A 16531-nucleotide genomic window follows, 5' to 3' on the forward strand; every position below is an offset into this window, starting at 1 on the left:
CTCTCTCCAGCAGCTCCCTGTGCTTCTGCATCTGAGGGGCCCAGCACTGGACAGGACATTGCAGGTGCAGTCTCAGCAGGGCAGAGCAGAGGGGGAGGTGAGCACAGAGCGTTTCAGGACAACAGCCTATGGCTATCATTTGGATGTGATGTCACTCTTGTGCTGAGGCAAGCACTTGTTTGTTGACTGCAATACCAAGAGGCAGCTGTCTGCATCCAGCCATTCACAAAACCCCCAGTAAACAGGTTCCCCACTAGAAAGCACAATTTGACTCTGCCACGGTGATGCTCCAGTCTGGGGTCTCAGTGTTCTGGAACACCTACTACATCAAATTGAGGGGCAACACTGAGGAGAACACTGTTCTGGCAGAATCAGTTTGCCCCACAACACGACAGAGCCACTTGCCCACATGTAACTGTCCCCCTTCACACAGGGGGCAGACATCACTATAACCATGGCTCCTTATTTGATCCCCACAAAGCCCTACTACACAGGCAAGTGCAACAGCCCTCAGCACAGGGAATCTCTTCATGTCTTACAGACTGAACTTCTCAGAGTGAGTCATGAGGCAGGAGTTCAGCTGCTCTTACACAACGTCCTAGGGATTAAATCTAACGGCACACAACGAGAGAGAGGAGCTGCAGCCGTATTCAGGCCACCCAAGTTTTGCAGCTGAAATAGCTCTGGAGTTAACTGTTTCCCCCTCCAAAGCAGAGTGCTAATGGACAGTGAATGGCACAATGCACAGCCACTGACTTGGAAGGGAATTTCTGCAGCTCTCAGGCTGCCGTTTCCAGGCCAGACCGAGGAGTGCTCCCGAGGGATTCACGCGAGGCTGCTGCGAAGAGCACGGCTGCCACTATGAACACAAGTCAGATGCTCCTGACGGGGCTTTCCACATCCCCCTGGAATGTTCTGAGCGTGCTGGACGCTGAGGACAACCCCTATTAGAGGGGACACTTGGGCTGGATGATCTCTAAAGGTCCCTTCCAGCCCCTACCACTCGATGATTTCCTTTTGCCTGGTTTACACCAGTGAAACTCTCCCAGTACGAAGGGAGCATCTGCTGGTGCACACCAGCGGCTCAAGGAAGAGTCAGAAAGAAGTAGGCAGAGGTGAGTTTGGCTGCAGGTGGCAGGATCAGGATAACTAAAGTGGTGAGAGTCCAGTGGGCTGCAGAAAAGGCCAGCTGATGTCTCACACGTGAAGCTCTGCACGGTCTGTGTTCATTAACACCTTGTGTCATTAAATACCATTTGATAACTGGAACACACTGGGGGCAGAATTGATGCTTCTGCCTGGCATTATCGACTTCTAGGACTTAATCATGCAAATGGAACATTCTCTTAAGGAGACCTTGTTTTAAATAGCCTCTGGGGTTGAAATGGAGACTGCAGGAGCAGAGAGGCAGCTCTCCAGCCCAGAGAATGCCACAGCAAGGCAGCCTCAGCTGGACGTGCCACAGGCCCCTCTCAGGCTGCTGTGCTCAGGGGGACAGAGGTGCAGCCCTGCAGATGCCCTTAGTGAGCATCCTGCCCCAGGGCCTGGCAGCCTCCACAGGCCTGGGCTACCAGGGCATGGCACACGCTCAGCTCCACACCCTCAACTACAGAACAAGTCGTTCCAACAGGGGAGAAGGCTCAGGAGGAGCAAGGCTAAGAAAAAGCAAGGCTAAGGAGGAGCAAGGCTAAGGAGAAGCCAAACAGGAACAGCTGCAACACACAGTGTTTGTGGACACCTGTATTAGAAACTCCTCGGTGCCCAAAGCCTCTGCTTCGTGCTGCTCCCATGGCTGAGCAGAGTTCAGCAAGTGCTGGTGCAGAACAAAGCTGTGTTCCCTGCCTGGTGCCAGAAGCACATGAAGCAAAGGTGCATTTGGAGGCAAAACCACAAGTGAAGTGAGAAATGAAGGAGGGCTAGAGGAGGAGAGGAGAGGAAGGATGCCCATGGGAGAGCACACAGAGACAGAAAACTCCACCTGGCTTCTTTCAAGAAAAGCGGAGGCTTGGTCCTGTTCCCAAGTGCACAAGCCTGCATTGTTTAATGAAGACTCAGCATTCACACAGGGAGCACAGCCAGCCCCACTGTACAATGCCCAGTTGTTCTCCATCCTCCCAGGACATGTGTGATGAATTCAGTCAGTGCTGCTAACCCTAGGCTGGGGAGGGGGTGGCCCTGTCACTGGATGGCACAGCTTACCCAGGGCCTGTGCCAAGAGCATTAATTGCAAGACTGATCTCTTACAGCTTTGGTCTGAGAGCACAAGGTGGTGCCATGCCAATACTCAGCACCCAGAGCATCCTCCCTGGGATTTGCAGGCTACAATTAGCAGGTGAAAGTGCCACCATCCCTGGGGCTAAGGAAAGCACCTCAGTCCCTATTGATTGATAATCAATAGGTGCTTCCCAGCTCTCCCTCTCAGTTTCTGCAGTAGCAAGTGTTAGTAATCAGAGTGGCAGGCTGATAAGATCCTGTTATCAGTGCAGCAGCAAAACGGATTCTAGATCTTATCTCCCATGTCAACCCCGACCACTGAGACTTAACCCACACACTGACTGAAGTGTGCAGCCATAGCTGCTTGAGGAAAAACTTGCCAACCTCCACCCAGGCCAAGAGAGCCAATGCAAGAGCCAAATTGCTGCTCTGCAGGAACAACTGCAGGAGAGGCCCTTGACGGTAGGGATTACTGTTCACTGCATCTCCTCATCGCCTCCTGCTCTGCTCCCAAGCCACAAACAAAACTGCCATGCAAGCCCCAAGTGTCTGAACTGCCCTGTGATGCCATTCTTCACAGTGAAACACTACCCAAGGGTATTTCACAGACCCTTTCTCAGGGCCTGTGAGAGCTCTCAGCTGGGAATAGGAAACCCTTCCTTTCCATAGGGACTGAAACATTTCAGTGCTTGCTCGCTCTGGCAGACCTTGGTTAAAATCTCATGTCAACAGCCCAATTTCATGGCTGTGTCCTGATGTGTCCTCATGGCACATGGCCATCTACAGACACCTGGACTGCCTGAGAAGGGAAGCTTTAAATAAGCTGCTGTGACTGCATGGCTGCTGCTCTTCCAACCCAGCTACTCCAAATGGCACGGAAGGGACTTTGCCAGCAAAGAGATGGTGAATGCAACTCCCCCCACCAGCTCTAACTGGTGACTCTGCAGGAGTCTTTCTGTCACATGGAAGAGGCTTGAGCTCAGTCCCTCAGAGGACAACTCTATTTCAAATGGAATGTTAACAGAAAAAAGAAGTTGTTGAAGCAGCCATCAGGGCTGAGCCAGGCTGGCTGCTGTGTCACTCCACACGCAGCACACGGCACCTGAGGCCTCAGCAAGATGCTGCTGCTTCTCCTCCTTACCACGAGCACCTTGTTTTGACTATTACTTATGGAACTTTTCTCCTATTTTTTGTCCCTTTCTGCCAAATCTGCTACAACACTGGTGTGTGGCTCCTGCCCCTACAACATGAGCCAGACCCCTACCATCTACCCCTGGTCACTGGTGGAACTCGCTGCTGCACACCCTTGGCCATTTCCAGCAGGCAACAGCACCTGCACCAAAACCAGGGGGCAGTGAGGAGGCACCACCCGTGGCCATCAGGCAAAGGGACATCCTGCAATGCCACCCAGGGGGTCAGCAAGGAGGATGCTCACCAGACTGGGGTATAAACTGTGCTCTCTCTGGGAGCTCTGCTACCTGCCTAGAGCACTTGCTGGTCAGCATCCAAGAGCACTTGTGTGTTTCAGGTGTGAAAAAGACACAAACCAGACATTAGGTGGGAAGTTCTAGCTCACCAGCTTTGTCTGGACATTCCCTGGAGCAGGGGAGAAGGTGGGCAGCCTGGGGAGACCTTCCCCTGATACCCCAATGAAGACAAGGGCTGCTGCTGTGCTTTACAGGGAATAAACTGCTGCCACTGCCTGGAAAGTCCCAAGTCAGTAGCAGTGACTTACTGGCCTCACATTTAAGCTGTGCTATGCTGCTGACTCGTGTGCTGCCAGCTCCATGGGGGCTCTCAGGGCCCACCCTGGGCAGCAACAGCCATTGGGACAGGAACACACAACTGTGTGCATGAGCATCACTGCTGGGGCTCAGCCACACAAGGGCACTCAGAAATGTGTAGCTGAACATCAGCACAGTGTAAGTGTCCAGCACTGGGGCTTCTCCACTGTGTTGCTGATATTGATCCCCCTCATACAGTTCACTGATTGCTGGTTAATTATACATTGTGGATAAATCAATGCACTGCTTCAATCCTGATTTGGTTGAGACTTTCCCCACCACACAGCTCCTGCCCTGCAGAGCTGCCTGCAGCCAGCAGGCCCCTGGCCAGCCCCAGGGCACTGCCTCACCCATCCCAGGCACTGGACCTGCATTTCTCTTGCCCAGCTTCCCGAGGCCCCTCTTGGCCCATTTCTGCTGCATGCCAAGGCCCCTTCAGCCAGCAACCCACACTCCAGCTCACCAACCTTGCCCTTGCACCGTGGTCCCCACGGGCTCACTGGGGCAGGGCTGCATGTCACCTCATCACTGCTGGTGTCAGTGAAGATGCTTAACTGCTGAGGCCTTATGTTGACTCCTCAAGCTTGTCACTAGGAACTGGGCACCTATTAAACCTCAAAGCACTGACCACGTCCTTTTCATCCTGCCAGAGCAGACAGCTTTGTAATCCATCTTGTAGTCACCTACCAAAGCTGTATCTCCCCAGCCTGGCTGTAATGGTGCTATGGGAGAACATGTCAAGCAGGGAAGACCAGGCTAAGTGGCACCCACAGCTCCCTCTGTGACCAGAGACTCGGACATCTCATCACAGCAGTTGGGTCAGTCAGGCAGGATCTGCTGTGGTAACTCACCCTGGCTGTTCCCAGTCACCTTCCTGCATCTACAAACAGCCCAGCCTATCAGATATCCACTGCAAGCTGCTTGTCTTTGGCCGTGAAACAGCTTCTCTCCTTGTAGGTGCTCAGGCTGGTCAAGGCTATAAGCCATTTAAAGCTGCTAAGGGACCCTAATTGTCTCTGGAGAGAGGCTTGAGTGAGGGCTTACTGCACAAGCGGAGGTGGACATGTACCCATGTCACACGCCCCGATGTCAGCTGAAAGCTGCCACCTCTATGGGTGAGTCTTCAGTCTCCACAGCTCACAGAGGCACTTACCAGGGGCTGGAGGAGGCCCTCGCTGGGGACAGGACAAGCAGCATGAGTGGAGGAGCCAGTGGCACCACCTCCTGCTCACAAGATAGGTGGGTGCCTGTGACAGAGACAAGGGATGAGGTGCCACAGGTAAAAACCAGCTGGAAGGGGTTGGCGAGAGGTCGGCGCTTTAAACAGCAGAGCTCTGGGTGACACAGCACATCCCTGCAGCAGCCCTGCAGCAACAGCTGACATTCAGATCCAAGCAGGCTCCTCAGAGAGGGCTGTGGGAGCACAGCCCTGCCATGGCATGGCATAAAGCACACCAACCTTGTCTGTGTTCCCAAAGAGGATCAACGTGCCCTGTGAGGACTGCAGCAGCTCCGACAGGCTTTGTCCCCAGCCCCAGCGCTTCACAGCGGCTCTGCAGAAGTCAGGCTGTGACCCCTGCAGCAGCTGTGCCACTGCTGAAGAAAAGCATCCCCCTTGAGCCCCTGCACCCCAGCTGGGCCAGCTGCCTTGCTCTCTGCAGCCTGCCTTTTTACACTCTCTCCCACCACCTGCCAGCACTGAAGGATGCTCACAGCTCGCTCACAGCACACTCCTCAGGAGCTGCCCAGCCCTCCCCACGGGACAGGCAGGCAGCTGCTGCCCATGCCAGCCCCAAACCTGCCCAACATGGGCATCCCCTCGCCCTGATCTTCCCATCACACCCTACAGGCACCTGCTTGTGCTTGCCACATGAAATGGGATGGGGTGACACCTTGTTCTGCAGTGTCCAGTGACAGGACAGGGGGTAATGGACAGAAGCTGGAACACAAATCAGTTCCACTTCAACACCACGAAGGAAACTTTCCCACAAGGGAGCCCTGGCCCAGGCTGCCCAGTGTGGAGGCTCCTTGGGAGGTTCCCAAACCCACCTGGACATGTTCCTGTGCCCCCTGGTCAAGGGGAAGCTGCTGTAGCAGTGGGCTGTGCTGGATGAGCTCTGGAGGTCCCTTCCAGCCCTGAGCACTGTGAGATGTGACGGTTTGGTGTTTATCACCGTCAGCCTTCAGCCGCCCCAGATGCTGTGAGGCAGCTGCATTTCAACGGGTGTAATTCATTCTCTCCCCAGAGCATCAAAAATTGACAGGGTACAGCCAGAAAGGCAGGAAACCACCTACCAGGGAGCTCAGTCCCTTCAGCACACTGCATCACAGGCTGCCACCACCCACCAAGGGGCAAAAAGGCAACAAAGGGAACTTCCCACCCTTTGGGATTCCTGGGAAGCTGGAGAGAGGACGGCAAGGGTGGGCAAACAAGCAGCCCTGGGCCAGAGAGATGCAGGGCAGGCACGCTCACGTGCTGCTGACAGGCTTGTTCTGCTGGCAGGGATTCCCTTCAGGAGCCTGGGGTGAGGGCTGTGCCCCGAGCACATCAGCTCCTCACCGCTGAAAGGTTCTGGGCAGCGCTGCAGAGTCGCTCACCGTGTGACACGAGGGGCTGTCACTACGTCTCACACACAGGACAGCATTATGTGCTCCCTGGAGGGCACTTGTAACTGAATTCCAGGCTGCCTCACAGCTCTTGCTGCCCAGAACAAGATGGAGATCCCCTTTAATTCCATTAGATGTACCCTCCAGCTACAGGGATGGGACCTACTGTCTATAGATCACCTCCCCCCTGCTTGGAAGGGAGGCACCTTTAGCAGAAGTTTGCTGTGGCTGTGCTCCTTGGGGCCTCTCCTCCCCAGGCCTGCAGCCCCATCCAGCTCCCCTGCACAGCCCTGCGGTGCCAGGGAGCGATCCCCAGCCAAGGGCAGCCGCTGTGCCCTGTCCCTTCCGACTACAGGCGCTGCAAAGGGACTTCTGTGCCAGGCTGGATGTACAAGGGAGTCTCAGGCTCCTTAGGAAAGACGCTGCAAAGTTGTCCCTGAAGGTAGGACATGAACAGTCCTAGGCCAGGCCATACAGGGGCTCCACAGCCCACACTCAGCCTTGCCCATCTACTTCTGCCTCCAAATGCCCCGAGCACCTCAGCTCCTTGAGCTCCTGCGCTGCACAGAACACACATGGGAGCTACTGCTGCCCACAGAGCTCAGAGAACAACAAAAGCCACCTGTCTGCTTACTGTTGCCCTCCCACCACGGAAGGCAACGGCCCTTTTGCTCTTTGCCCTCTCCTCTGGGGGCTGTGCTCCAAGGAAACCACCCCCACTGCTGTCTGTATCTCACTGCCAAGCCAGGGGAGGTGTCACATCTGTTATGCCTGGTTCTTTTGCTGCTCTGTACCACACAAAGGATGGGATAATCAGGCCCCAGAGTCTATCTTGTGTTGTCATCTTTTGTGTCCCCTCAAGGGAAAGCCAGCACCAGCTGCCCAGCACCAGCTGCCCAGCACCACTCCCATGACCCAGTGACGCTGCCGCGAGCTCTGGCTCCCGCAGACCGTGTCTAGAGCTGCTCCACTCATCAGGCCACAAAAAGAGCAACAAGACAGTCATGCCAACAACTTGCTAATTACACAAAATTAAGACCTTCCAACAGGAGAAGCTGAGAGAAAGCCCAGAGAGCTCCCTCCCCACGCCTCTGCTGCGCTCCAGCCTCCCAACCAGCAGCAGCTGACACAACCCACCCCGCTGCAGCTTTCAGGTAGAGCTCTGCAGGCTACAGCTGAGGAAAGCCTGGGAGCCCAGCTGCAAGGCAAGCAGCTACTGCTCAGCCTTCTGCATTATTCACAGCTCTGCCCACAGGACACATCTGGGGGGAAAAAACCCCCTGCCACTTCACACATTCTCCCTCCACCGCTCCTCTGCTGAAAGGCAAAACTTCTGTGAGGTGTGAGAGCTACCCACAGTCCAGCCCAAAACACAGCAGCGTTCCTGAGGGCTTGGGAGACACAGCACTGCGTGTTTGTGTAGCCTTGCACAGCCAAACCCAGCGGCTCTGGCACGTCTCTACTAAAGGAGATGGAAATGGTGACAGGTCAGCCAACACTCTCAGCAGATGAGGGAGAGGAGAGACCAAGCTGGGAGGGACAATGGGTGAAGCAGAGAGAGCAGAGCAGAATGTCTACATTAAATACTGAAGGCTTCACCGTGTCTCTTTCTCTGAAGGACAGAGGTGCTCAGGTGGGGGTTTTTGAGGGCAGGACCCCTCTGGCTTGCTCATCTCACACACAGGAAAACAGAGGCACGGTTCCTGGCCCATTTCACACTGCTACGTGGAGCAGCAAGGCACAGCAACAGATGCACCATCTACAACACGCTCAGCACAACAGCCACAGCAGCCACCCCTGGGAGCTGTTTGGGGGGCTGAATGGGGAAGAGAGAAAAAGCTTCTTTCCTCCCCAGCACCTAAAAAACCCCCGAAGGGGACCTTCCACCATCTAACAGAGGCGCCAGGAGATACCAGAGCCGTGGCTTTGGCTCACATGGGCAGAGCATCAAGTCCTGGTCCTTTGTAACGCCCAGAAGGGCTCTGTGGCAGCAGCTGGAAGGAGAGCAGCAGGACACAGAGGAGGCTGGCAGCGACCCGATGCCCAGGGGAGGCTTTGCAGGTGCTGCTGCACGTGGGGCTGCTCGGTGGCATCTCCATCCGCCTCTGAAGGACAGATCCTGCAAACCCTGGCAGGAATTGCTGCTCCTAGCTGATGTTCAGCTTTCCTGCTGCCCTCCCAGCACAGCCCACCCTGAAGGGCCTGCTCCACACCAGGCCTGGCTCCAGCCGAAACGCTGGCAGCGGTACGTGCTGGCACCAAGGCACAGACTTGAGGGGCCTCATCTGTCAACAGCCCATCTGCTAAGACAGCTGTGAGCATGCACCAGTCTGCATTCCTCCCAGCTTCAAATCTGCTGTTTTCACTGAAGCTAAATGGAGGATGAACTTGGTCCCCCTTGCTTCTATCAGCTAGCACAGCAAATTCTCTTATCACCTTTTATCCTGACATGAGGTAAATAAGAAATAAGCCACGCTGGCAGCAACAGGTAGATCAGCTCTTACCCTGAACAGCTGCCACCTCCACCAGAATCATCTGCTTCCATGTAGCCACCACAAAAACGTGCTGGAGGACCTCTGGCTGGGGAGATTTCAGACTCTGCTGTTCCCATCTCATTTAGAAGATGATAAGCCCACATTTAACACAACAGATTTGCTGCCACGGATCTGCTGGAAGTCACAGGCACACTACAATGATGCTGTAAGTAACGTGCCCACTGTGGGTTAAAAATACCAACCCAGCATGTACTTGAAGTGATGTATGGCTACCCAGCCTCGCCCCCAGCATCTCCTCTTGTCCCCTGAAGCTGCATCAAGCTGTGCCTTCTCCTTCTTGCAGCTGAGAAGCAAATACAAGCTGTACCTCTGCAAACCCATGTGTGAAGGGTGTGATGTCTGAGCCACTCACTCGCAAAGGTGCTCCACGCAGTAGCACGTGAGTCAGTCAGGAACAGAGGAGGCAAAGCTCACCCCAGCCACAGCAGACTTGTTTCACCTTGGACCAGTTCTGGTCTGCTGTCTGTTTGTTTTAAATCCAAAGCTGGGTCTGTGTCACTTGGCAGGGGGGATTTCCCTGTGTTTGCTCTAAGCTGGGAATATCACTGCCCTCTCTGACACCCCCCAGAGTGACCCTTCCAAGGGCCTGCTACTTCAGCAAGCTTCCCAAGGGCTCCTCTGCTAGATCTGAGCACACACCAGCTCTGAGGAGATGATCCCTACCACAAGCCTCCCTTTTGAGAAGGGGTCCCAGGCCTCCCGTTTAATACCATCACATAAACTCATACGAATGCCTCCTTTGATGGGCAAGAAGTCACACTCCCTGACAGAGGATGTCACTTGCCTGTCTTCATGGACAGATGGCAAGTATGTCCCCCTGACACCTGAGAAGGCAAAGGTCACCTCAGGGCTTCTCTTCTTCCCAGGACGGTGCCACGGTCTCACATTTCTGCAGGCTGATTTTACACGTGCTGCAGGAACATCCCTGATGCCTGACACTGAGCCCCTGGAGGTCACACCTCTTAGACATCAGGTCACTTAGAAACTGGTGCCCTTAAGGACAAGTAATGGAGGGACCAGCAAAGACAAGCAACAAGGTAGACCTCTTGGCCCAAACCTTAACTCACCATAGCTGCTGCAAGTGCCATGGCCACAGCAGAACCTGCCAACCGATTTTCTGGCTGGCATATCAATCATCTACTGATACCTAGTGCATCTCCCTAAACTTTCTAAAGCAAGACCTAGACACATTTCCATAGGAACTGAAACAGTTTTAAACCCAGGAAACCATTTTAAAGAGAACATTTCAGTTAACTTCAATGACTGGCTGGGAGTTCCCTTTGTTATGCAGAAAGAAAACCCTTTAAAGCCCAGTTCATTCTTTGCTGCTGGCTCCTAATGATGTGTGTATTGCTGGGACATGATGAAGCAGCTGAGTCAATCACTCTTCTACATTTTCACACCTCCAGGAACCAAACATTTACTTCCACACAAACCATGTGACAGCAAAGTGTTTGGTCATCTGGCAGAAAGATCTTGGTGGCTTTTTGGTTTCCTTTTAGTCGAGGAGAGAGAGAAAATCTTGCTTCAGCTGCCTACATGGTATCTGACCCTCCCTGGAGCAGCAGCTCAGAAGTAACAAATGTATTGAACAAAAAGAGGCAGCATAATCAAATACTTGAGACCAGATCAATTCCCTTCTCAACAGATGACAGTGTTCAAGATAACATGATGTGATTTATAGGTACCCAACACCCATACACATCCATCCACACACACACACCACACACACACTCTGCAAGGGACTGTAGCTCAGTAATAACAGCATTGTTTCAAGCCTCCTGGTCTCAGCCTGCTTTCTCCCATGCTCCCACCCAGAGGTGAGTAAGGAAACTTTGACAGTGTTAGTCTAGAAAGACTCAGAGAGGCAACGAGCAAGAGCCGGTGGCAGGATCCATTTCCCTCTCGTTCTGTAACGTCTGCAGCAGCTCAGTCCCACACATCCTAGGGAAAGCCTCTTCAAAACAACCCTGAGAGAGTTTCTTCTACCTTGTTACATTGAAATGACACCTCTTCTCTATCTAGTTTGAGGGGAAAGTGCTTGTCCTTGGCCCTGGGGGTTTGGTAGATGGCGATGCTCCTCTTTGAGCTTAACCCCTGCTGTGGGACCCAGAGCCCCCCACATTCACCCAGCCAAGGCTACGCTGAGGGAAGCCAACCTACAAACTACCTGCAGCTCACCTGCCAGTGTGGAATGCAAGCTGACCTTACTGAACTGGTGTGTCAGAGAATGAGGTGAGAGCTTGAGCTGCAGCTTCAGCTTCCCCTGGCCGGTGCCTGTCTGTGGCTGCAGTTCTGGGGCGCCTCAGCCTCCGTGTGTGGCCACAGCCAAGCTCAGCACCGCTCTGACACGTTTGCAGTTCATTCATTTCCTCCCTCCACCAGCCAAAAACGCTTCCAAAGTGACTCCATATGGAGAATGACAAGGTTAAAGCAGTGAGGCAGGCAAGACTCCATCCATGAGCAGCTCCTGGGCCAGCATGGAAACAAGAGCCCAAGCTTCTAAGGGAGAGCCTCGTCAGTAGGCTGAAGTGGGCAGCACTGCTCCCTGCTCCTTGAGTCCCTGTCCTTTGCACTATCTGCTGACCTTGCTGCTTTTCCCTCTGTTGTGCATCAGGCTTTGTGCACCCTCAGTCTCCCCTTCTGTGTGCAAGTGCTGTCAGTACCTCGTGGTGGATCCCCCTCGCTGGCAAGGCATCTGAGAGGCAGGGCCTCAAACACCCAGCCAGAGCAACCCCCTGGCTATCTGGTGACCCAGTGTCTTTACACAGCCTTGTACCAAGTGATACCACGACCAGTCCCTCATACACTGCCTTCTAGGACAGCAAAACTGTCCCTGCTCATCTTCCCAACCTGGGCTGATCAAAACACTAGCTGTTTGCTGGGACAGGAGCATGATGGGTCTGAACTCCACATTCAGGCCTCAATCACCTCCAATTTGTCTGCAGCCCTAAATATTTGCTCAAGTTATTTGTCTTGCCTTCAGACTGAGAAAGCAAAACACACCCATTACTGCTCACAGGTCTCTACTGCTGCTTCCACCTGCGCCTCAGAGAAGAGCTGACAAGTTACAGCAACCTACCAGTGTCTACTGCATCTAGAAGCCAAGGGCTGATTACTGGAAACCACCTTCACACGTTTCCAGCCCAAAACTCCATTCCCAGAAGACCTGGGGATTTAAAATGGAACGTGGCAGTGAATAAAGGCAGCCTGCTGGCTGACACAATCTCCTGCCTTGTCAGGCTTATTAGTTTGATTAAGTGCTCTGGTGAGCCAGCTACACTAATTCTAGCTTCAAAAGGAATTAATCTCTTGTTAGCCACATGGGCTCTGTGGCCACTGTGACTAGCAGGCTTTGTTCCCACCAGTCTTCTGATGCAGAAGTGAAAGTCACATTAATGCATCAGGTGTACACCACAAACGTCTCATCTGTGCTCTAGGGCATCTCCTCTGGGTCAGAAACCTACACACCTTTGTTTTCTGGGCCACCTTGATTTGTGTTAGGTGGATATGTATGGTCCTGCTGAAGGTGATTTGGCTTAAGCCAAGGGAAGCAGCCATGTGGCTGTGCTCTGACCTCCTGTCATGCTTTTCAAAGGCAAAAAGAAGCCCTCCATCAGCTGGGAGATGAAAGAAAAGGACCACAGCTTGGAGTAGAACGGCTTGTGAGCTTATTCTCTGGCACTCCAAACCTGCTGGCCTTTCACTGGTGGGCCTTCTTCATGCAAGAAAAGCTTCTTTGCTTGCAGACCTGGCTGAAGCAAGGTAGTACCCATTATATTTGAGGTAGTACCCATGATGTTTGAGGTAGCCTACTCACAGGAGACTGTAACCCCACGTCTGACACTCTTTTTCACTTTCCCTAGAGAAACCAGCTTGTGGCTCAATTACAGAGACTAACCTGCATGGCCAGATGAGGACAGCCGATCCTCTTCCACCTCTGACAGTGGCTGAAGGCAGCCAACCAAGGGCCTCTCTTCCTTCAACTGGAAGAACACGTACTTATAAGCGAGAATCGGGACTGTGGCCATGAGCTGGATTAAATGGGCTGAGGCAGCAGGTGCTTTTGAACGAGGGCATCCCTACTCCACAGCATTTCATAGATCAACATCCTTCTGGGTACTGTACTGGGAGGCTGGGTACAAAGATTTCCCTTCTCTGATGCCAGCTTCAAGTGTGTGCAATTCCTCCTTTGATGGCTCAACTGATTAGGTGTTAACAAGAGGAACCTAGGCAGTTAATACCAGGGAGTTTTAGCACCGGGCTCACACCCCTCTCCTTCTCCCTCCTCAGCTAAGAGATTCTTCTCATTCCCCACTGATGTTAACAGCAGGCACTTCAAGCAATTATACATTATCTACATTATCGCCTCTGTGCTCTTTATTACTTCCTGGCTTTGTATCAGCTGCTTTGCATGCAGCAAAGAGCAGAATTAACAGGAGTGGTGCAGACTGCTCTGCCTCCCTTCCCGGGTCATGGAGTCCCATGGACAGGCTGCCAGCTGCACTGCTTTACACCATCACTGCCAATCGCCCTGGCGTTTTACAGGCGGTGAAACAGACATATGGAGATCACAGAGAAGTTGTTGTGGGGAATATGGGCTGAGCACAGGGACATAAAGGCTGGAAGGACTTCACAAGTCCAGCAGAACAGCTTGCAGCTGTGCCTGCGCTGGGGATTAGCTTCCCCGTGGGCCTGTGAGTTGCAGGGGCAGCCCAGGGACACAGGTAGGGTGTGAAAATAAAGCCCCACACCCACTGAGCAGCTCTCCCCTAACTGCAACTAACTGCTGCAAACGTCTCATCTAGAGATTACCCCAATAAACCCCTGGCTACTCTTATGTGTCGTGCTCAAAAAGAGGCTTTCCCATGTTTGCCCAGCCAGGTAAAAGCTCACCCTTTTTTCTTCTCTACCTGAACTCTCTATTACCCTTAGCTTTAGTACAGCACCTCAGGGAGAGAGAGAGATTGCTCCTACCCACCCCAGTATCTCTAAGCCTGACTTGATCGTTCCCAAGAGGGAAGGGACAAGAGCTTTGAGCTCCTCAATCCTGCTGTCGGTTCTTGCCTGGAAGAGGTAAGTAAGGGAAATGGATGGGGAGCTGAAGAAAGGAGCCTGTTCCTCGTCAGAATTCACCTGCAATGGATGCAAAACGTGGGGTTAAACACCAAAACCAGACTCGGGAGCAGAACCGAACGGGGTACTTACACAGTTTCATCATTCTTGAACTCCAGCTCCCCGTAAGTGTCTTCAAAGTCTTCTCCACCTCCCTTTGCCGTCCCTTCCACCGTCCTAAACGGCACTATGACTGTACCCCGCGCACCCGATGTCCTCAGGACTTTGACTTCCATCACGCCGATGCTCTCGCTGACGTGGATAACGTCACACTCAAACGTGAAGATGCCGGCGTGGTCGTCATCCAGGATAGTCACCGTGGCCACGCAGGGAGAAGCCAGCATGGCCTTTGGGTACGGCGAGTGACCCAGCTCCGGGGGCTCCTCGCTCTCCAGCACACGCAGGTTGCTGAGCCGCACGAAGAAGTGCTCGTCCTCCTCGAAGATGTCGTCGTCGATGATCCCCACGGAGAACTCCTTCTGCGTCTCCCCCGACTTCAACACCACGGTCCCCTCGGTGAACTCGTAATCGGCGCCGGCATTGGCGGAGCCGTCCTCCGTCTTATAGTCCACGTAGATGGTCTTGGACACGTCCCCTCCCTTGCGCACCACCGTCAGGAGGACGGCGCCGCAGTTCTCCAGGCACTGGTAGGAGCAGGGGTCGAAGTAAACCTTGGAGATGAACTCCTCGGGCTCGTCCGGCCGCACCTCGTGCAAGCTGGTGCTCTTCTTGGCTTGCTCGGCCGCGTGCTTCTTCAGGATGTTGCCAGCTCCTGTCATCATCCTGGTGGCTTGGATGCGATAAAAGGCTCTGCTCTTTTGCTGGTGAGACAGGGCATAGTAATTAGCCATCTCTACCAGCTGGTCCAAGTCCTTCTCCGGGTGCTTTTGCTTCAGGTCCTTCAGGATCCGGATCATCTCTTTGCGAGATTCGTCCACCTCCTTCCCCTCCGCGGTCACCAAGTTTCCGTCTAGGAAGTGGGAGTTCATCATCTTGCCGTCCATCTCGATCCCCTTCGGGTGGTCGCCCTCCGTCTCTATGATGATGCCCCTGTGCTTGTCGGTGCGGTACTTTTTGTGCATGTACTTATAGAAGAGCAGACGTCGATCTGCCAGCCAAGCCAGGAGGACGCAGAGCGGGAAGAAGAACAGCGTGAGGAGACCTTCCCAGACCTGAACCACTCCCGGAGAGAACACAGCGAGGATCATGTACAGCCAGATGTAAGCGAAGATGCTCCAGGCCGCCGTGACGAAGAAGACCCTCAGGTGTTTTATCTTCCTGGTCTCCCCGTCAGGGATCACGTAGACGCAGATGGCGATGATGATAAACATGTTGAAAGCAGCGCTGCCGACGATGGTAGAGGGCCCCAGGTCTCCGGCTATGAAGCCGTGCCCACACACCTCTATCAGGGACAGAAGGATCTCGGGCGCCGAGGAGCCCAGCGCCATGAGGGTCAGGTTGGAAACGGTCTCGTTCCAGATGCGAATGGTGGTCGTCGTGGTCTCCCCGTTGGGTTTCTTAATGGTGATTTCCTTCTCCTGCGACGTAATGACCTCGATGGATGCCATGAACCGATCCGCAATGATGGAGACTCCAAGGAACATGTAGATCAGAGCTACAAAGTACACGATAACGCGGGCGATTTTGTCCCCGAGGGATGGGTTTTCTGGGTACCATATTGGCAGGATAACGCCTTCCTTGCAGTCAAAAGATCCTGAACACGAGCTGTTTTGTACTGAACTGCTTGAGTCTCCCGTCAGGCCAGCGTCCACCTGCAAACCATGCAAAAACAGCACAAAAGTAACCAGCCCAAAATGGAGGAAGGCCGAGGTGACAGGCTGCAAGCTTAGCCACGCCATACACAAGATGCAGCTTCCGCTCTGGAGATCCAAAAAGGCCGAGAACCTGAAACAAACAAAACAGAGAGGGGGAGGGGAGCGTGAGAGAAGAGGAAGATGCAACGTTTACCCACACGCACTGCGGTACCTCGCCACGGGACAGAGCTGACACGCACCCGTGGCTCGTCTCTCTGTCACTTCCAAGCAGGGATTTAGCAGGGATTCTAGCAAACTGCAGCGTTTACGTGCCCAGCAGATGAAGATCAGTTGCTAGAAAAGCAACTCAGAGAAACAGTGTGGCCGTATACATATATACACACACAAAACAGCCCCTCTTGACCTGTAACACGTGCAATACGAGTACTGGGTGCTCACCTAGCGATGCCACAGTGCCCACCAGCACACAGCACCTCAGCTC

General features: G+C 53.7%; 1 protein-coding gene across 9 annotated transcripts in view; it reads right to left on the minus strand.

The window, feature by feature from the left end:
* Nucleotides 1-16152, minus strand: part of SLC8A3 (solute carrier family 8 member A3) — a 68158-nt gene extending 52006 nt beyond the window's left edge. For all 9 annotated transcript variants that reach the window (XM_061998107.1, XM_061998108.1, XM_061998110.1 and 6 more), the window contains exon 1: nucleotides 14369-16152. In XM_061998107.1, coding sequence (XP_061854091.1) covers nucleotides 14369-16134 — 1766 coding nt within the window. In that variant the 5' untranslated portion in view covers nucleotides 16135-16152. The remainder of the gene's footprint in view (nucleotides 1-14368) is intronic.
* Nucleotides 16153-16531: the final 379 nt, after the last annotated feature.

Source organism: Colius striatus, chromosome 6, assembly GCF_028858725.1.
Source record: "Colius striatus isolate bColStr4 chromosome 6, bColStr4.1.hap1, whole genome shotgun sequence".
NCBI lineage: Eukaryota > Metazoa > Chordata > Aves > Coliiformes > Coliidae > Colius > Colius striatus.